This window comes from Scyliorhinus torazame, chromosome 3 (genome assembly GCF_047496885.1).
Source record: "Scyliorhinus torazame isolate Kashiwa2021f chromosome 3, sScyTor2.1, whole genome shotgun sequence".
NCBI lineage: Eukaryota > Metazoa > Chordata > Chondrichthyes > Carcharhiniformes > Scyliorhinidae > Scyliorhinus > Scyliorhinus torazame.
The window spans coordinates 5,362,624-5,383,680 of NC_092709.1; the positions used below are offsets into that span (position 1 = coordinate 5,362,624).

The 21,057-nt window shown below is 51.5% G+C and overlaps 1 protein-coding gene across 4 annotated transcripts in view; it reads left to right on the forward strand.

Annotated features, from left to right (window-relative positions):
* Positions 1-21,057, forward strand: part of LOC140408258 (uncharacterized) — a 62,325-nt gene that overhangs the window by 15,752 nt on the left and 25,516 nt on the right. For 3 of the 4 annotated variants that reach the window (XM_072495219.1, XM_072495217.1, XM_072495220.1), the window contains exons 2-3: positions 9,896-9,997; positions 12,273-12,398. In XM_072495219.1, the coding sequence (XP_072351320.1) occupies positions 9,896-9,997; positions 12,273-12,398 (228 nt within the window). The remainder of the gene's footprint in view (positions 1-9,895; positions 9,998-12,272; positions 12,399-21,057) is intronic. The other variant, XM_072495218.1, reaches the window with a different exon arrangement.

Genomic DNA, 21,057 nt, shown 5'->3' on the forward strand with positions numbered 1-21,057 from the left:
CAGTGTGAATATGGTGCTAAGGGCTTTAATGCCTGTGGCCGCTGTCATGTCAGGGCAGGGGATGGCGAAGGGGAAACCGGAGTACTCGTCCACCATGTTCAGGAAGTATGTGTTGCGGTCGGTGGAGGGGAGGGGCCCTTTGAAATCCAGACTGAGGCGTTCAAAGGGACGGGAAGCCTTGATCAGGTGCGCACCATCCGGCCTGAAAAGATGCGGTTTGCACTCTGCGCAGATGTGGCAGTTCCTTGTGACTGTACGGACCTCCTCCACGGAGTAGGGGAGGTTGCGGGACTTTATAAAATGGTAGAACCGAGTGACCCCTGGGTGGCAGAGGTCCTCGTGGAGGGTTTGGAGACGGTTAATTTGTGCGTTGGCACATGTGCCGCGGGATAGGGCATCGGACGGCTCGTTCAGCTTTCCGGGACGGTACAAGATCTCATAGTTGAAGGTGGAGAGCTCGATCCTCCACCTTAAGATCTTGTCATTTTTAATTTTGCCCCGCTGTGCATTATCGAACATGAAAGCTACCGACCGTTGGTCAGTGAGGAGAGTGAATCTCCTGCCGGCCAGGTAATGCCTCCAATGTCGCACAGCTTCCACTATGGCTTGGGCTTCCTTTTCCACTGAGGAGTGGCGGATTTCTGAGGCGTGGAGGGTTCGGGAGAAAAAGGCCACGGGTCTGCCCGCTTGGTTAAGGGTGGCCGCTAGAGCTACGTCGGAGGCGTCGCTCTCGACCTGGAAGGGGAGGGACTCGTCGATGGCGCGCATCGTGGCCTTTGCGATATCCGCTTTGATGCGGCTGAAGGCCTGGCATGCCTCTGTCGACAGAGGGAAGGTCGTGGTCTGTATTAGGGGGCGGGCCTTGTCTGCGTACTGGGGGACCCACTGGGCGTAATATGAAAAGAACCCCAGGCAGCGTTTTAGGGCTTTTGAGCAGTGAGGGAGGAGAAATTCCATGAGGGGGCGCATACGTTCGGGGTCGGGGCCTATTATCCCATTGCGCACTACATATCCCAAGATGGCTCGCCAGTTTGTGCTAAAAACGTACTTGTCCTCGTTGTATGTGAGGTTCAAGGCTTTAGCGGTCTGGAGGAATTTTTGGAGATTGGCGTCGTGGTCCTGCTGATTGTGGCCGCAGATGGTTACGTTGTCAAGATACGGGAACGTGGCCTGCAACCCGTGTTGGTCAACCATTCGGTCCATCTCCCGTTGGAAGACCGAGACCCCGTTTGTGACGCCAAATGGGACCCTTAGGAAGAGGTATAATCGCCCGTCTGCCTCGAGGGCTGTGTACTTGCGGTCACTTGGGCGGATGGGGAGCTGATGGTAGGCGGACTTGAGGTCCACGGTGGAGAAGGCCTTATATTGGGCAATCCGATTGACCATGTCGGATATGCGGGGGAGAGGGTACGCATCTAGCTGTGTGTACCTGTTGATGGTCTGGCTATAGTCTATGACCATCCTTTGCTTCTCCCCTGTCTTTACTACTACCACCTGTGCTCTCCAGGGACTATTGCTGGCCTGGATTATGCCTTCCTTCAGTAGCCGCTGGACTTCGGACCGAATAAATGTCCGGTCCTGGGCGCTGTACCGTCTGCTCCTAGTGGCGACGGGTTTGCAATCCGGGGTGAGGTTTGCAAACAAGGATGGGGGCTCAACCTTGAGGGTTGCGAGGCCGCAGATAGTGAGTGGGGGTATTGGGCCGCCGAATTGGAAAGTTAGGCTCTGCAGATTGCACTGGAAATCTAATCCCAGTAATGTGGGCGCGCAGAGTTGGGGAAGGACGTAGAGCCTGTAGTTTTTAAACTCCCTCCCTTGCACCATTAGGGTCACTATGCAGAAGCCTTTGATCTGTACGGAGTGGGATCCTGCAGCTAGGGAAATCTTTTGCGCACTGGGACGGATGGTCAAAAAACAGCGTCTTACCGTGTCGGGGTGGATGAAGCTTTCTGTGCTCCCGGAGTCGACCAGGCATGGTGTCTCGTGTCCGTTGATCAGCACCGTTGTTGTCGTCGTCTGGAGCGTCCGGGGCCGTGCTTGGTCCAACGTCATTGAGGCCAGACGTGGTCGTAGTGCTTCAGCGTCTTCCTCGAACCCCGTGGAGCCGTCGATGCTGTGGTCCATTGTTGCCGTCCAAGATGGCGGCGGGGGTGAACAAAATGGCCGCCCCCATACATCGCACATGGCTGGGGGGTCACAAGATGGCGGCGGGGGTGGACAAAATGGCCGCCCCCATGCGTCGCGCAGGTCTGGGGGGTCCCAAGATGGCGGCGCCCCTCCTCCCCTCGTGGTGGCCCGGACCCAAAATGGCGGCGCCTGCGGGTCGCACATTGGGCGCTGGGGGAGTTGGGGAGCGTTTGGAATGCGCAGGACTCCTTCTTCTCCAGGGACAGCGGCGACCCCCCGGGACCGGCACACAGCCGCGAAATGGCCCTTTTTCCCGCAGTTCTTGCAAATCGCTGCGCGGGCCGGGCAGCGCTGCCGGGGGTGTTTCGCCTGGCCGCAGAAATAGCAGCGGGCTCCCCCGGGACGACTTGGCGTCTGAACCGCGCAAGCCTGTGGGGGGGGGGGGGTTGTCGCGACGGGGGTCCACGGAGCCCAAGGGGCTGCCGCGCGGTCGGGGCCGCAGGCGCGGGCATTTCGCGCGGCCACATCCAGTGAGGCTGCAAGGGCCCGTGCCTCTGAGAGTCCTAGCGACTCTTTTTCTAAAAGTCTTTGGCGGATTTGGGGAGAGTTCATACCAGCCACAAACGCATCGCGAATTAACATGTCCGTGTGTTCAATCGCGTTTACCGGCGGGCAGCTGCAGGCCCGTCCCAAAATTAGCAGCGCGGCGTAGAATTCGTCCAGCGATTCTCTGGGACTTTGCCGTCTCGTTGCGAGTTGGTAGCGTGCGTAGATCTGGTTCACTGGGTGAACATAGATGCTCTTTAGTGCTGCGAACGCCGTCTGGAAATCCTCTGCATCTTCTATGAGAGGGAAAATTTCCGGACTTACCATCGAGTACAGGACCTGTAGTTTCTGGTCTTCTGTGACCCGGCCAGGGGCCGTTCGGAGGTAGCCTTCGAAACAAGTCTGCCAGTGTTTAAAAACTGCTGCTGCGTTCACTGCGTGGGGGCTGATCCTCAGGCATTCCGGGAAGATCCTGAGCTCCATAGTCCTTTAAGCACGCTTAATAAATTGTAGCGCACAAAGACTCCCGAGAGACGAATAGAGGTGAAGTCGATGAGGCTTTATTAAGCGTGACTCGTTCCCCGCAGTTCAGCAACAGACTGGAGCTGCGGGGAGAATTCCTGGTTCTTATACTCCGCCTTCAGGGCGGAGCTAGAGATCAACAGCCAACCAGGACCCGGGATCTGTCAGCCAATGACATCACGGCTTCACAGTCCCACATGACCCCTAATGCATACTACCACAGTGGGGAGAGTGAAAGCTGATCTGGCAAGGTGGGATGGTCTCCCTCTGTCACTGGCGGGTCGGGTACAGGCGGTTAAAATGAACGTGTGGCCGCGATTTCTGTTTATTTTCCAATGCCTGCCGATTTTCCTGCTAAAGGCATTTTTTAGAGAGATTGAGGAAAGGGTTACGTCGTTCATATGGGGAGGGAAGGTGCCCAGAATTAGAAAGGTGCTACTACAGAGAGGAAGGCAGGCAGGGGGTTTGGGTTGTCCGAACCTGATGTATTGGAGGAGAGTTTGTGTAGGGGGTCGGGATTGAAGGCGCTAGCAACAGCGCCGCTCCCGATAGCCCTGGGGAAATACTCAGGTAGTCCGGTAATAATAGCTTCATTGAGAATTTGGAGGCAGTTTCGCCAACACTTCGGGCTGGGGGCAGGGTCAAGGGAAATGTCGATTCGGGGAACCATAGATTTGAGCCAGGGAAGTGGGATGGAAACTTTCGGAGATGGGAGGAGAAAGGAATTAGGACACTAAAAGAATTGTTTCTTGGGGTTCGGTTTGCAGGATTGAAGGAGCTGGAAGCGAAGTATGGGCTGGAGCAGGGGGAAATGGTTGGATAGATGCAGGTTCGAGACTTTGCCAGAAAGGAGATACGGAGCTTCCCGGTGGAGCCGGCCTCCACATTGCTGGAGGAGGTGCTGACGACAGGGGGACTGGAGAAGGGGGTAGTGTCAGCTTGGCGTGGCGGGGGGACCTGTTGGAATTCTTGACTCTTGAGAAGGTCAAATTTGAACTGAGGGGAAGGATGGAGGGGATCTACAATTCATGAGCGTTATTCATTATGCACTTTCGAGAATTGGATCACATCAAACATTGGGGGGGGGGGAGTGGGAGGGTTGTGGGGAGGGGGACTGTATGTGTTAATGGTGACTATGGGTGATTCCGGATTCCTTTTTGTCATTTGTTTATGTTAACATGCGGGCTAATGTTTGGGGGTTTGGTGGGTGGATGGGATCGTTGTTATTGATGTGGGGATTGACATTACATTTGTTACTGATTATTGTTTATTGTTGATGGGTGTAAATTTGGGAGAAAATGTGAAAAAGGAGGAGAATAAAAAAAATCCCTGTGAAAGTTATTTCTGAAATCGGCTTTCACCATCGCCAGGTCGAACATTTCTGATCCACACAACTCTAAGTGAAAATAATTCTCCTCAGCTCTTTCTAAATCTTCTTGCAATGATTTTGATTCCATCAGCACGGTTTACCCGCCCTGTTGCACGGCCCGGATCTGGACATGCCCGGTAAATAGCAGGAAAAGTCAAGGTTGAAGCTGGGCGTGAATCACTTTGCGATTCACCGGCCCATTCCCGGAGGGGAGTTCCAGATCTCAGCCAGAAATGGCGAGAATATTATTAACCCTAATTTGCATTCATTTCAATCTCATGAGCAAGACTGAAGTGGATGGTAGCCGTCTCCCGGGAATAACCCGACTGGCTAGTGAGCGCTGCACTGTCAGAGGGTCAGTACTGAGGGAGTGCTGCACTGTCAGAGGGTCAGTACTGAGGGAGTGCTGCACTGTCAGAGGGTCAGTACTGAGGGAGTGCTGGACTGTCAGAGGGTCAGTACTGAGAGAGTACCGCACTGTCAGAGGGTCAGTACTGAGGGAGTGCTGCACTGTCAGAGGGTCAGTACTGAGGGAGTGCTGCACTGTCAGCGGGTCAGTACTGAGGGACTGCTGCACTGTCAGAGGGTCAGTACTGAGGGAGTGCTGCACTGTCAGAGGGTCAGTACTGAGGGAGTGCTGCACTGTCAGAGGGTCAGTACTGAGGGAGTGCCGCACTGTCAGAGGGTCAGTACTGAGGGAGTGCCGCACTGTCAGAGAGTCAGCCCAGAGGGAGTGCTGCACTGTCAAACGGTCAGTACTGAGGGAGTACCGCACTGTCAGAGGGTCAGTACTGAGGGAGTGCTGCACTGTCAGAGGGTCAGTACTGAGGGAGTGCTGCACTGTCAGAGGGTCAGTACTGAGGGAGTGCTGGACTGTCAGAGGGTCAGTACTGAGAGAGTGCTGCACTGTCAGAGGGTCAGTACTGAGGGAGTGCTGCACTGTCAGAGGGTCAGTACTGAGGGAGTGCTGCACTGTCAGAGGGTCAGTACTGAGGGAGTGTCGCACAGTCAGAGGGTCAGTACTGAGGGAGTGAGGCACTGTCAGAGGGTCAGTGCTGAGGGAGTGCCGCACTGTCAGAGGGTCAGTACTGAGGGAGTGTCGCACTGTCAGAGGGTCAGTACTGAGGGAGAGAGGCACTGTCAGAGGGTCAGTGCTGAGGGAGTGCCGCACTGTCAGAGAGTGAGTACTGAGGGAGTGCTACACTGTCAGAGGGTCAGTACTGAGGGAGTGCTGCACTGTCAGAGGGTCAGTATTGAGGTAGTGCTGCACTGTCAGAGGGTCAGTACTGAGGGAGTGCTGCACTGTCAGAGGGTCAGTACTGAGGGAGTGCTGCACTGTCAGAGTGTCAATACTGAGGGAGTGCTGCACTGTCTGAGGATCAATACTGAGGGAGTGCCGCACTGTCAGAGGGTCAGTACTGAGGGAGTGAGGCACTGTCAGAGGGTCAGTGCTGAGGGAGTGCCGCACTGTCAGAGAGTGAGTACTGAGGGAGTGCTACACTGTCAGAGGGTCAGTACTGAGGGAGTGCTGCACTGTCAGAGGGTCAGTATTGAGGTAGTGCTGCACTGTCAGAGGGTCAGTACTGAGGGAGTGCTGCACTGTCAGAGGGTCAGTACTGAGGGAGTGCGGCACTGTCAGAGGGGCAGTACTGAGGGAGTGCTGCACTGTCAGAGGGTCAGTACTGAGGGAGTGCTGCACTGTCAGAGGGTCAGTACTGAGGGAGTGCTGCACTGTCAGAGGGTCAGTACTGAGGGAGTGCTGCACTGTCAGAGGGTCAGTACTGAGGGAGTGCTGCACTGTCAGAGGGTCAGTACTGAGGGAGTGCTGCACAGTCAGAGGGTCAGTACTGAGGGAGTGCTGCACTGTCAGAGGGTCAGTACTGAGGGAGCGCTGCACTGTCAGAGGGTCAGTACTGAGGGAGGGCTGCACTGTCAGAGGGCAGTACTGAGGGAGTGCCGCACTGTCAGACGGTCAGTACTGAGGGAGTGCTGCACAGTCAGAGGGTCAGTACTGAGGGAGTGCTGCACTGTCAGAGGGTCAGTACTGAGGGAGCGCTGCACTGTCAGAGGGTCAGTACTGAGGGAGGGCTGCACTGTCAGAGGGGCAGTACTGAGGGAGTGCCGCACTGTCAGAGGGTCAGTACTGAGGGAGAGCTGCACTGTCAGAGGGTCAGTACTGAGGGAGTGCTGCACTGTCAGAGGGTCAGTACTGAGGGAGTGCTGCACTGACAGAGGATCAGTACTGAGGGAGTGCTGCACTGTCAGAGGGTCAGTACTGAGGGAGTGCCGCACTGTCAGAGGGTCAGTACTGAGGGAGTGCCGCACTGTCAGAGGGTCAGTACTGAGGGAGTGCTGCACTGTCAGAGGGTCAGTACTGAGGGAGCGCTGCACTGTCAGAGGGGCAGTACTGAGGGCGTGCCGCACTGTCAGAGGGTCAGTACTGAGGGAGCGCTGCACTGTCAGAGGGGCAGTACTGAGGGAGTGCCGCACTGTCAGAGGGTCAGTACTGAGGGAGAGCTGCACTGTCAGAGGGTCAGTACTGAGGGAGTGCTGCACTGTCAGAGGGTCAGTACTGAGGGAGTGCCGCACTGTCAGAGGGTCAGTACTGAGGGAGCGCTGCACTGTCAGAGGGGCAGTACTGAGGGAGTGCCGCACTGTCAGAGGGTCAGTACTGAGGGAGTGCCGCACTGTCAGAGGGTCAGTACTGAGGGAGTGCTGCACTGTCAGAGGGTCAGTACTGAGGGAGTGCCGCGCTGTCAGAGGGTCAGTACTGAGGGAGTGCTGCCCTGTCAGAGGGGCAGTACTGAGGGAGAGCCGCACTGTCAGAGGGTCAGTACTGAGGGAGTGCTGCACTGACAGAGGATCAGTACTGAGGGAGTGCTGCACTGTCAGAGGGTCAGTACTGAGGGAGTGCCGCACTGTCAAATAATTTGTCCTCCTGTTTTTTTCTGCCAAAGTGGATAACCTCGCATTTATACATATTACCCTGCACCTACCATGCATTTGCCCACTCACTCAGCTTGTCCAAGCAGCACTGAAGCATAGTTAGATATATGTTAGCTGATTAATGACTCAGTCTAAATAGTTACATGTACATTAGCTGGTTTGAGATATAGTGTAAATAGTTAGTGATTCAGTATAAATAGTTGAATGTGTTAGCCGGTTAGTTGTCGTGGTAATTATAATAAAGACAAATTCTTCGAGGTTCGATTAAGGAAATTTATTTAACACCAATATTTGCGGAGAGGGCTGTGGTCTGGATGCACAGCCATTACTCCGTACTCTGCGTTATACAGTTGGAAACCATTATATTTACAGTGTGAAATAAACAACTTTGCAGAGATAAACCTTGGGAACATACGCAAGAGGAAATGTGAATGTTTTGCCCTTTGTTTAAAAACAATTCAAGTAGGCATTTTGTTGTCCTTCGGAAGAACAACTTGTTGTCATAATGAGGCCGAAACCAAAATACTAAGCAGGATTTTGTTTATGTTACCGTACCTACTTATTTTCGTTCAAAAGCAGTGTTAAAATATAGGCAATATTCCCAGCATGCTTCTTAGTGAGCAACTCATTAATTTCCCTTCCACAATTGTGATTTAGTGTAAATAGTTAGTGATTCGGTATAAATAGTTACTTGCATATTGGCTGGTTAGTGATTAATGTAAATAGTTAGTTATTCAGTATGAATGGTTAAATGTATGATAGTTGATTCGTGATTCAGGGTAAATTGCCAGAGATTCGAGATCATCAGTCTCACATTCATGGGGAGTGACTGTTTCCTGTTTTCTGTGACAAAGACCCAGATTCGACACAGGCCAATGTTTTAGTTCACTCTTATCAAGGAAAATATCCAATAATACTTATCAGATCCACTCTCCTCGCTTTTCCCAATCACCTTAACTGTCTATATTCCCAGTCTCATACATTCCTGCATCAGTAACTGGTTTGATTCAGTTTTGGTCTGATCTGTCATCCTTGCTTTCCACCAGGAAATCTGTTTGAATCAAAGATTGGCCAATTAGGAAGGGGAGTGGAACTAAGTGGCACCGACCCGATGGGACGAATGTCGTCCTCCTGTACAGAAAGATTCTATAATTCGACTCCCAAACGAAGGACTCCCAGTGGTAATTGGCAAAATGGCATTGTGACGGAACCTCACCTCTCTCTGAAGCTCAGCTCATTAAAGGGATGACTCCTCTACCAATCTCAATCTTTCACATAACTTATCGACCGACCGGCAGATCACAGTGCCACTAATTGTCCTGTCTATTTTGTTTACCTCTGTGTTTCCTACCAGGTGAACCTTGTTTATCGCTGGTGTTTGCATCAGCCTTAGTAAATTTCCAGCAGATGGATAGCAGGAAAAGCTAACAACACAACAAATATTTCAGAATTTAAGACATGGGCAATGTAAATCTGTGTCTCATCCTGAGAGTATCAGTCAATATTACACACACAGAGGTTCCTCCTTTGAATATCCTCTGCATTTGCACACTGTTACCTGCTATTCTACTTCCTGACCCATAGACCACAATCAGTCAGCAAGGATAAACAACGACACCTCCTCCACGATAGCCCTCAATACCAGGGCCCCGCAAGGCTGTATACTTAGCTCCCTACTATACTCCCTGTACACACACGACTGTGTGGCAAAATTTGGCTCCAACTCCATCAACAGGTTTGCTGATGACACGACCATAGTGGGTCGGATCTCAAACAACGATGAGTCAGGGTACAGGAGGGTTATAGGGAACCTAGTGTCACGGTGCAATGACAACAATCTCTCCCTCAACGTTAACAAAACAAAAGTTTTTAAAAATAAATTTAGAGTACCTAATTCATATTTTCCAATTAAGGGGCAATTTAGCGTGGCCAATCCACCTAGCCTGCACATCTTTGGGTTGTGGGGGCGAAACCCACGCAAACGTGGGGAGAATGTGCAAACTCCACACGGACAGTGACCCAGGGCCGGGATCGAACCAGGGACCTCGGTGCCGTGAGGCGCCACCATGCTGCCTTGAGGCAGAGAGTTGTTGTGACCTGGACTGCGCTTACCTGATAGAGAGGCGAAAACTGATTGAATAATCATTTTCCTAGAAGTGGAAAGATTTGCCGTCTGCAGGGAATACGCAGAGGGGAGTGGAACGAAATGGATGGCTGTCTGAAAGGGCTGGCATAGGTATGTTGGGCTGAATGGATTCCTTTGGTGCTGTATCAGTCTATCTATCTATTCTATCTATTCTTTCCTGGGTCCAAAAAGGCATGAACGATGTTAAACAGTTTCTGGACATCCAGGGTGGTACTAACATAGACTATTGTACACTGCAGGGGGATACGCAGAACTATCAACCTCAACACCAACCAGACCATCATCTGAAGCTGAGACAAGAACTTTAATATCTGATTCTGCGGCTACAACACATGGTAATGGTTAGTAATTAATGTGCAGAAAGGAAGACGCGCAACTAATGACTTGAACATTGGTTAACAAGCTATAACCCTGATAACATACTCATGAGGGTCTACACAGATGGGTTAGAGAGACAATGACCCAGACTTTCATGCCTGAGTTTGGCTCTGTGAACCGAGCCTTCAGAAATGATGTCCTGTAGTTTGGATGTTCATTTCAGGGTTTGGGCTGGAGTAGGAGCTGGACATGCCGTCCTGTAAGTACTGTGGAGGCTGCTGGGTGTGGGGAAGGGTGAAGTGGGAGGCCCACCTCTGTGATCAGACACTTTGTTGAATTACATTTTAGAAAGGGTTGAAGCAAAAGATTACCCCCCAGCCCTCATACCTCACCCCCCCATATACACCCCTTGCCCCTTTCATGCCAACCAATGCCAACCAATTGTAATTGTTCTATGATTTTAATTGGCTCCCAGTAGGCCAGGAGTGTGAAATTCAGAGTATGCAGATTACACCAGGTAAGACGATGTCTGAACTTGGTGGATTCATTTGGATAGCTAGAGTACCCGTTTGGAGAGGTATAGTACTCCTTTGGATAGGGTCCCAGGACACTTTTAGGAGAGGTAAGGCACCCCTTGGGACTTTTAGAAGTAAACACGATTGAGCATCAAAAGTGCATAGACTCATTGGTATCCCAGAGCAGTCAAGGAACTGTCAAGGAACTGTCAAATGACTGTCAAATAACTATTAACGCTGTCAAATAACTGTAAAATCTGTCAAAAGACTGTCAAAGAACTGACACCATTGGCCTTGTATTTAATTCGCAGTTTAATATTGCCTACAAGCACTGCTGCCCACACTTTAGTGAATGGTTGGATTTGCCCGAAAAGGTTCAATGGACTTTGATGGCCAAGAAATAATGTTGGAAAATCTTAATTCAGAAATGTAAAAATATTTCTTGGGATACACAATTCACGAGGCCCTTTGGAAGCACTTTGGAACCTCATGAACTGGTCGAATGTCCTACAGAATTGCAAATCTCTCTTTCTCCATCTGTCTTTCCATCTGTCTCTGCCTGTCTCTCTCTCTTGCATTGTTCATCTTTCTCAGCCTGTCTGTCTCTCTTTCACTGCCTGTTATTCTCTGTCTGCCTATCTATCTCTGTCTGTCTGTCTCTCTGTGTCTTGATCACTGTCTGTCTGTCATTCTCTGTCTGTACCTCGCTGTCTCTCCCTCTCTCTCATTATCTGTCTGTCTTTCTGTGTCTTTCTCTCTCAAGGGGGTTGGCCAGCAATGGATTCAGTAATGCCTTCCTTTCCTCACTGTGAAACCTTGGAGTATAAGTTAGAAAAAAGCTTGTAGCATTGACTCTCTCGTTCTGAGTACAGACTCAAATTTACCCTGTGATACTGGGCCGACCCCAATTTAACAGCTGTTCAAATGTAACAGAAAGATGTGCTGTGAAAAGAGAGATCGGAGAGAATACGTTGTCACTACTGCATTTTTACATTGTTGCTGAGATATTCAGCAGAGTGCCTCCAGGTTAGCTCCACTGCTTCCATTTAAGTGATGCTTTTCCTTATTATTAACATGAGCAACCCAATTCTCCCCTCATCACCTCCTGTGTATCGTGCTCCATCTACTGGTGTCTGGCTGGAAACTCAAATCAGATTTACTCAGAATCTCACGATGCAAAATGAGGCCATTTGGCCCATTGTGTGTGCGCTGACTCTGTAAAGAGCCGTCCAATTAGCCCCACCTCCACTGCGCTTTACCCATTGCCCTGCATGCTTTCCCCCACAAGTATGTATCCCAAATCCATTTTGAACGTTCCTAACGAATCTGCTTCCTCCACACTCTCAGCCAGCGCATTCCCGATCACAATAACTCGCTGTCGAAAAATAAAATATCCTTATCGTCTTTTCTCAATTCTCTTCAACCTGCTTCCCCCACTGACTGACCAATGAACGCTGTTTTTCCTTATATATTCTTATTGTCATTTTGAACACCTCTATCACATCCCCCCCCACCCCCCTAGTGCTTTCAGCTCCGAGGAGAAAATCTCAATCTCTCCACAATAACTGAAGTCCCTCACCCCTGCCGCCATTCTGGTAAATCTCCTCCGCACCCTCTCCGAAGGGGAGCATTTTCTTTCTGTGGCGATCCCTCAGTAAGGAACATCCAATGAACTACTTCCACCATTTACCTGTTCATTAGAAATTATCTTTAACCTGAGAGTTAAGTTGAGCACAAAGTACTTTTGCAGCCAGTGTCGGGATTAATGTATTCTGTACCACAGGAGGAAACATTGATTCACACCCAGAATCTCCAGGATTTCCTCCAGCTGCCAATTCAACTCCGCCTGGAAACCTGGGAACGGATTCCGATTCCACAACACACTTTGCAAAGGAAGCATCCACAGATGGTAAGGTTTATCCACAGGATGGCCAAACTGGAATATTGCCAATATTAGAGACATGTTGTTGACGTTTTTCACCTCGCGCTCGTCAAGACAAATGCAAGAATTCCAAGATTTTGATAAATCGCGACAATTATACTCCTGACGTGTGCCTTGGAAATGATGGGCAGGCTTTGGGGGGTCAGGAGGTGAGTTACTCACCGTAGAATTCCTAGCCTTTGACCTGCCCTGGTAGCCACAGTATTTATATGGCTGGGTCCAGTTCAGTTTCTGATCAATGGTAACCCCCAGGATGTTGATAGGGGGGATTCAGCGATGGTAATGCCATTGAATGTCAAGGGGGCGATGGTTAGATTCTCTCTTGTAGGAGATGGTCATTGTCTGGCACTTGTGTGACGTGAATGTAACTTGCTACTTGTCAGCCCCGAGCCTGGATATTGTCCCGGTCTTGCTGCATTTGGACACGGACTGCTTCAGTATCTGAGGAGTCGCGAATGCTGCTGAACATTGTGCAGTCATCCGCAAACATCCCCACTTCTGATCTTATGATGGAAGGGAGGTCATTGATGAAGCAGCTGAAGATGGTTGGGGCCGAGGACACTACCCTGAGGAACTCCTGCAGTGATGTCCTGGAGCTGAGATGATTGACCTCCAACCACCACAACCATCTTCCTTTGTGTCAGGATGACTCCAACCAGCAGAGAGTTTCCCTCTGATTCCCATTGACTCCAGTTTAGCGAGGGCTGCTTGATGCCACACTCGGTCAAAAAAAAATGTCAACGGCAGTCACTCTAACCTCACCTCTGGAGTTCAGCTGTTTTGTCCATGTTTGAACCAAGGCTGTAATGACGTCAGGAGCTGAGTGACCCTGGCGGAACCCACACTGAGAGTCCGTGAGCAGGTTATTGCTGAGTCAGAGCCGCTTGACAACACTGTTGATGACTCCTTCCATCACTTTACTGATGATGGAGAGTAGACTGATAGGGCGGTAATCGGCTGGGTTGGATTTGTCCTGTTTCTTGTTTACAGGACACACCTGGGCAATTTTCCGCATTGCTGGGTAGGTGCCAGAGTTGTAGCTGCATTGGAACAGCTTGGCTAGGGGTGTGGCAAGTTCAGGGAGCACTATTGGCAGGATATTGTCAAGGCCCACAGCCTTTGCAGTATCCAGTGCCTTCAGCCATTTCACGTGGAGTGAATCGTATTGACTGAAGACGGACATCTGTGATGCTGGGGACCTCCAGAGGAGACCGAGACGGATCATCCACTCGGCACTTCTGGCTGAAGATTGTTGCGAATGCTTCAGTCTTGTCATTGGCACAGATGTGCTGGGCTCCTCCATCATTGAGGATGGGGATATTTGTGGAGCCTCCTCCTCCAGTGAGTTGTTTAATTGTCCACCCCCATTCACGGCTGGATGTGGCAGGACTGCAGAGCTTAGATCTGATGCGTTTATTGTGGAATCGCTTAGCTCTGTCTATTACTTGCTGCTTATGCTGTGTGACACACAAGTAGTCCTGTGTTGTAGCTTCACCAGGTTGACACCTCATTTTTCAGTCTGCCTGATGTTGCTCCTGGCACGCTCTCCTGCACTCTTCATTGAACCTGGGTTGCTCCCCTGGCTGGGTGGTAATGGTAGAGTGGGGGATATGCCGGGCTGTGAGGTTATAGATTGGGGTTGATACAATTCTGCTGCTGATGATGGCCCCACAGCGCCGCGTGGATGCCCAGTCTTGAGTTGCTAGATCTGTTTGAAGTCTATCCCATTTAGTATGAAGTCTTACAACACCAGGTTAAAGGTGAACCTGAGGAAGGAGCAGCGCTCCGAAAGCTAGTGATATCGAAACAAACCTGTTGGACTTTAACCTGGTGTTGTAAGACTTCGTACTGTGCTCACCCCAGTCCAACGCCTGCATCTCCACATCATCCCATTTAGCACGGTGGTAGTGCCACACAACACGATGGAGCATATCCTCACTGTGAAGACGGAACTTTGTCTCCACAAGGACTGTGCGGTCGTCACTTCTACCGATCCTGCCATGGACAGATGCATTTGCAGCGGGCAGATTGGTGAGGATGAGGTCAAGTATGTTTTTCTCTCTTATTGGTGTTCAACATGGGCCGAGTACTGATTCATCAGCTGATGATGGCCTGTACATTGTAATCAGCAAGAGGTTTCCTTGCCTATGTTTAACCTGAAGCCAGGAGACTTCATGGGGTCCAGAGTCGATGTTGAGGACCTTCAGGGTAACTCCCTCTCGACTGTATCCCACTGTGCCCCCCGCCACCTCTGCTGGGTCTGTCTTGCCGGTGAGACAGGACATACCCAGGAATGGTGATTGTGCTGTCTGGGACATTATCTATAAGGTATGATTCTGTAAGGTGGGGGTCTGTGTCTCCCAGTGCACTGAGGCAAGCCAGTGGGAAGACCAGGTCCAGTCAGAGGAAAGGCTGCGTCAGACCACCAGTGTTCCAGGGGCTGAGTGTCCCGTAGGTCCTGGCGTAAGTGTTGTAAGTCGCAGTGTTGCTTTTTACGATGGCCACTTTAAAACTGTATTAGAAAACCTTTTACTTTTAAAAAAAAAGGTATGATTCTGTGAGTATGACTATGTCAGACTGTTGCTTCACTAATCTGTGAGACAGCTCTCCCAACTTTGGCACAAGCCCCGAGATGTTATAGATCTATGGGATCTTATAGAAACATATAAAATTCTGAAGGGAATGGTTAAGATAGAAGCAGGGAGGTTGTTTCCACTGGCGCGTGAAACTAGAACTCGGGGGCATAATCTCAAAGTAAGGGGCATAGGTTTAGGACTGAGTTGAGGAGAAACTTCTTTACCCAAAGGGTCATAAATCTGTGGAATTCCCTCCCCAGTGAAGCAGTTGAGGCGACCTGGAGGCCTCTAGGAAGCCTCAATTCAAATTGACTTGTGGTTGACTTTGTTTTTAAGGCAAAGTTAGATAGATTTTTGAACAGTAAAGGAATAAAAGGTTACGGTGAGCGGGCGGGTAAGTGGAGCTGAGTCCTCAAAGAGATCAGCCATGATCTCATTGAATGGCGGAGCAGGCTCGAGGGGCCAGATGGCTGACACCTGCTCCTAATTCTTACCTTCTTATGTTAGTAAAGAGAAGTTTGCGGACTTCTGGGTGCGGCAATGACCAGTTGAGTCGCACGTTTCGGCACCTCCCGTTGGAACAGACTTTTGGGCTCTTAATAGGAGCCCCAACGGCAATTTAAATGGCCAGAAACACTGTGCGGTAAACCAGAAGGGAATCCCCCCGGACACGCATGGATAAGGGAGAGGATAGCGGCCGGATTGCGGAGGATCCTCTGGAGCAGCGGCAAGGAAAGGAAGCTCGAAGCAAGATGGCGTCGGAAGGTGGCCGTTTGTTATGGGGCCCGGAGCAACAAGAGTTCCTGCGGCGCTGTGTGGAAGAGCTGAAGAAGGAGTTGAAGGAGGAAGTGTTGGCCCCGATATTACAGGCGATTGAAGGGCTAAAGGAGGAGCAGAGGAGCCAGGAGCTGGAGCTTCGGGTCGTGAAGGCAAAGACTGCTGAAAACGAAGATGAAATACAGGGCCTGGTGGTGAAGGCAGAGACGCACGAGGCACAGCACAAAAGGTGTGTGGAGAGGTTGGAAGCCCTGGAGAATAATTCGAGGAGGAAGAATTTAAGAGTCCTGGGTCTTCCCGAAGGCGCAGAAGGGGCGGACGTCGGGACATATGTGAGCACGATGCCTCACTCGCTAATGGGATCGGAGACCTCGACGGGCCCTTTGGAGGTGGAGGGAGCCTATCGTGTTCTGGCGCGAAGACCAAAGGCTGGAGAAATACCTCGAGCTATAGTGGTGAGGTTTCTCCGCTACAATGACAGAGAGACGGTCCTCAGATGGGCAAAGAAAACTCGGAGCTGTAGGTGGGAGAACGCGGTGATCCGCGTGTACCAGGATTGGAGTGCGGAGGTGGCGAGAAGGAGGGCAAGTTTTAATCGGGCTAAGGCGGTGCTTCACAAAAAGAAGGTTCAGTTTGGAATGTTGCAACCGGCGAGACTGTGGGTCACACACCAAGGGAAGCACCACTACTTTGAGACGGCAGAAGAGGCGTGGACATTCATTGTGGACGAGAAGCTGGAATAGTCTGGCGACAGAAAGAGCTTCTGGGACAAAGTGGTGGGGTGATTATGTGGGGCGAGGAAAGGGAAGGGCGGGGGGATGATTTTTCAATTTGTTAATTCTGTGATCCTGTAACTTTTCTCTCTTCCCCATGTTGGGGGGGCGGGGAGTGAGTATGAGGAACTGTGGGCGCCGGTGGGAAGGAGAAGGGAAATGCGTCATTAGGGGCGGGGCCGAGTGGGAAACGCGGGCTTTGTTCCCGCGCTATGGTAATTATGGCGGGAACAGGGACGCAGGAAGGAGGGGGCCTCGCACAGTGGGGGCCGAGGGCAAGGGGGGAATCCGAGGTCAGCCAGAGTTCGCTGACTTCTGGGAGCAACATGGGGGGCGCAACTACGCTAGAAAGGGATCTAGCGGAGGGGGGGGGGGTTAATTGGGTTGCTGCTGCTAAGGAGAAGGGGGAGCTGTGATGGGATGGGGTGGTCGAGACGGGGGGGGGCACCGTCGGTGGGATATACAGGTATGTGGGAACTGGGTGAGGAGCTGGGTTAAAAAAGGGGATGGCTAGTCGACAAGGGGGGGGTAAAGAGCCCCCCAACCCAGCTGATCACGTGGAACGTGAGAGGGCTGAACGGGCCGATTAAAACGGCACGGGTACTCGCACACCTAAAGAAATTAAAGGCAGATGTGGTTATGTTGCAGGAGACGCACCTGAAACTGACAGACCAGGTCAGACTACGTAAAGGATGGGTGGGGCAGGTGTTTCATTCGGGTTTAGATGCGAAGAATAGGGGGGTGGCTATCTTAGTGGGGAAACGGGTACGGTTTGAGGCAAAGACCATAGTGGCGGATAGTGGGGGTAGATATGTGATGGTGAGTGGCAGATTGCAAGGGGAGGCGGTGGTTCTGGTGAACGTATACGCCCCGAACTGGGATTATGCAAATTTTATGAGGCATATGTTGGGGTGTATCCCGGACCTGGAGGCGGGAAAGTTGGTAATGTGGGGAGACTTCAATACGGTGCTTGATCCAGGGCTGGACCGGTCGAGGTCCAGGACCAGGAGGAGGCCGGCAGCGGCCAGGGTGCTCAAGGACTTCATGGAGCAGATGGGAGGAGTAGACCCCTGGAGATTTATTAGGGCTAGGAGTAAGGAGTTCTCATTTTTCACCCATGTTCACAAGGTATACTCAGGGATAGACTTTTTTGTCTTGGGAAGGGCACTGATTCCGAAGGTGACAGGGACGGAGTATACGGCCATAGCCATTTTGGACCACGTTCCACATTGGGTAGACCTGGAGGTAGGAGAGGAAAAAGAACAGCACCCACTCTGGAGAATGGATTTGGGCTTATTGGCGGATGAGGGGGTATGTCTAGGGATGAGGGGGTGCATCGAAAGGTACTTGGAGCTTAATGACAATGGGGAGGTTCAGGTGGGAGTGGTCTGGGAGGCGTTGAAGGCGGTGGTCAGAGGGGAACTGATATCCATAAGGGCACATAAAGGGAAGCAAGAGGGTAAAGAAAGGGAGCGATTGTTGAAAGAACTTTTGAGGGTGGACAGGCAATATGCAGAGGCACCGGAGGTGGGATTGTACAGGGAAAGACAAAGGTTGCATGTGGAATTTGACCTGCTGACCACGGGTAAGGCAGAGGCACAGTGGAGGAGGGCACAGGCTGTACAGTATGAGTATGGAGAGAAGGCGAGTCGGCTACTGGCCCACCAATTGAGGAAGAGGGGAGCGGCGAGGGAGCTAGGTGGGGTGAGAGATGAGGAGGGAGAGATGGAACGGGGAGCGGAGAGAGTGAACGGGGTGTTCAAGGCATTCTATGAGAGGTTATATAAGGCTCAGCCCTCGGAAGGGAAGGAGGGAATGATGTGTTTCCTGGATCAGCTGGAATTCCCGAAGGTGGAGGAGCAGGAGAGGGCGGGACTGGGAGCACAGATTGAGATGGAGGAGGTGGTGAAGTGGATTGGGAGCATGCAGGCAGGGAAGGCCCCGGGACCAGATGGATTCCCAGTGGAATTTTATAGGAAATATATGGACCTACTGGCCCCGCTTTTGACGAGGACCTTTAATGAGGCCAGGGAAAGGGGGAAGTTGCCCCCGACTATGTCGGAGGCGACGATATCGTGACTTTTGAAGAAGGAAAAAGACCCGCTGCAGTGTGGGTCCTACAGGCCCATTTCCCTTTTAAACGTAGATGCCAAGCCCCTGGCCAAGGTGATGGCGACGAGGATAGAGGACTGTGTCCCCGGGGTGGTCCACAAGGATCAAACTGGGTTCGTTAAGGGGAGACAGCTGAACACGAACATACGGAGGTTGCTAGGGGTAATGATGATGCCCCCACCAGAGGGGGAGGCGGAGATAGTGGTGGCGATGGACGCCGAGAAAGCATTCAACAGAGTGGAGTGGGACTATCTGTGGGAAGTGTTGAGGAGATTTGGTTTTGGAGAAGGGTTTATTGGATGGGTACAGCTGCTATATAGAGCCCCGGTGGCAAGTGTGGTCACGAACAGGCAGAGGTCTGACTACTTCCGTCTTTATAGAGGGACAAGACAGGGGTGTCCCCGTCTCCGTTACTGTTTGCATTGGCAATTGAGCCCCTGGCCATAGCACTGAGGGGCTCCAGGAAGTGGAGGGAGTACTCAGGGGAGGAGAAGAACACCGGGTATCATTGTATGCAGATGATTTATTGCTGTATGTTGCGGACCCAGTGGAGGGGATGCCTGAGATAATGCAGACACTCAGGGAGTTTGGGGAATTCTCGGGGTACAAATTGAATGTGGGGAAGAGTGAATTGTTTGTGGTGCATCTGGGGGAGCAGAGCAGGGGAATAGATGATTTACCGCTGAGGAAGGTAACAAGAGATTTCCGGTACTTAGGGATTCAGATAGCCAGGAGTTGGGGAACCTAACATAGGCTTAACCTAACACGATTGGTGGAACAGGTGGAGGAGGATTTTAAGAGATGGGACATGGTGCCCTTGTCACTGGTGGGTAGGGTGCAGGCGGTCAAAATGGTAGTCCTCCCGAGATTCCTCTTTGTGTTTCAGTGCCTCCCGGTGATGGTCACGAAGGCTTTTTTCAAGAAAATCGAGAAAAGTGTCATGAGTTTTGTGTGGGCTGGGAAGACCCCGAGAGTGAGGAGGGGTTTTTTGCAGCGTAGCAGGGATAGGGGGGGGGACTGGCACTACCGAGCTTAAGTGAGTACTACTAGGCCGCCAATATCTCAATGGTGTGTAAGTGGATGGGAGAAGGGGAGGGAGCGGTGTGGAAGAGATTGGAGATGGCGTCCTGCAAAGGAACCAGCCTACAAGCACTGGCGACGGCGCCGTTGCCATTCTCCCCGAAGAAATACACCACAAGTCCAGTGGTGGTGGCAACACTGAAAATTTGGGGGCAGTGGAGACGGCATAGGGGAAGGACGGGAGCCTCGGTGCGGTCCCCGATAAGAAATAATCATAGGTTTGTCCCGAGGAGAATAGATGGGGCATTTGGAGCATGGCAGAGAGCTGGGATTGTGCAACTGAGAGATCTGTTCTTTGACGGGACGTTTGCGAGTCTGGGAGCGCTGACGGAAAAATATGGGTTGCCCCAAGGGAATGCATTTCGGTATATGCAACTGAGGGCTTTTGCGAGGCAACAGGTGAGGGAATTCCTGCAGCTCCCGACGCAGGAGATTCAGGATAGAGTGATCTCAGGGACATGGGTGGGGGATGGTAGGGTGTCGGATATATACAGGGAAATGAGGGACGAGGGGGAGATCATGGTGGATGAGCTGAAGGGAAAATGGGAAGAAGAGCTGGGGGAAGAGATTGAAGAGGGGCTGTGGGCAGATGCCCTACGTAGGGTAAACTCGTCGTCCTCGTGCGCCAGGCTAAGCCTGATACAATTCAAGGTTTTGCACAGGGCGCATATGACCGGAGCAAGGCTCAGTAAATTTTTCGGGGTAGGGGATAGGTGTGGGAGATGCTTGAGAAGCCCAGCAAACCACACCCACATGTTTTGGTCATGCCCGGCACTGCAGGGGTTCTGGGTGGGGGTGGCGAATGTGCTTTCGAAGGTGGTGGGGGTCCGGGTCGAGCCAAGCTGGGGGTTGGCTATATTTGGGGTTGCAGAAGAGCCGGGAGTGCAGGAGGCGAGAGAGGCTGATGTTTTGGCCTTTGCGTCCCTAGTAGCCCGGCGAAGGATATTGCTTATGTGGAAGGAAGCCAAACCCCCGGGCGTGGAGACCTGGATAAACAACATGGCAGGGTTTATAAAACTAGAACGGATAAAGTTTGCACTAAGAGGTTCGGCTCAAGGGTTCACCAGGCGGTGGCAACCGTTCATTGACTACCTCGCAGAACGATAAAGGAAATGGGAAGGTAACAGCAGCAACCCAGGGGGGAGGGCGGGGGGAGGGCTCGGGTGGGTCCTCAGGGGTGTTTTTGTATAGATATTTGTACTTGGTTATGTATATTGGATTGTTTGATTTTATTATCTGGGAGAGTTATTATTTTTGTTATGGCAGTTGCCATTTAGTTTATATATTATTTATTCATTTGTTAAAAAC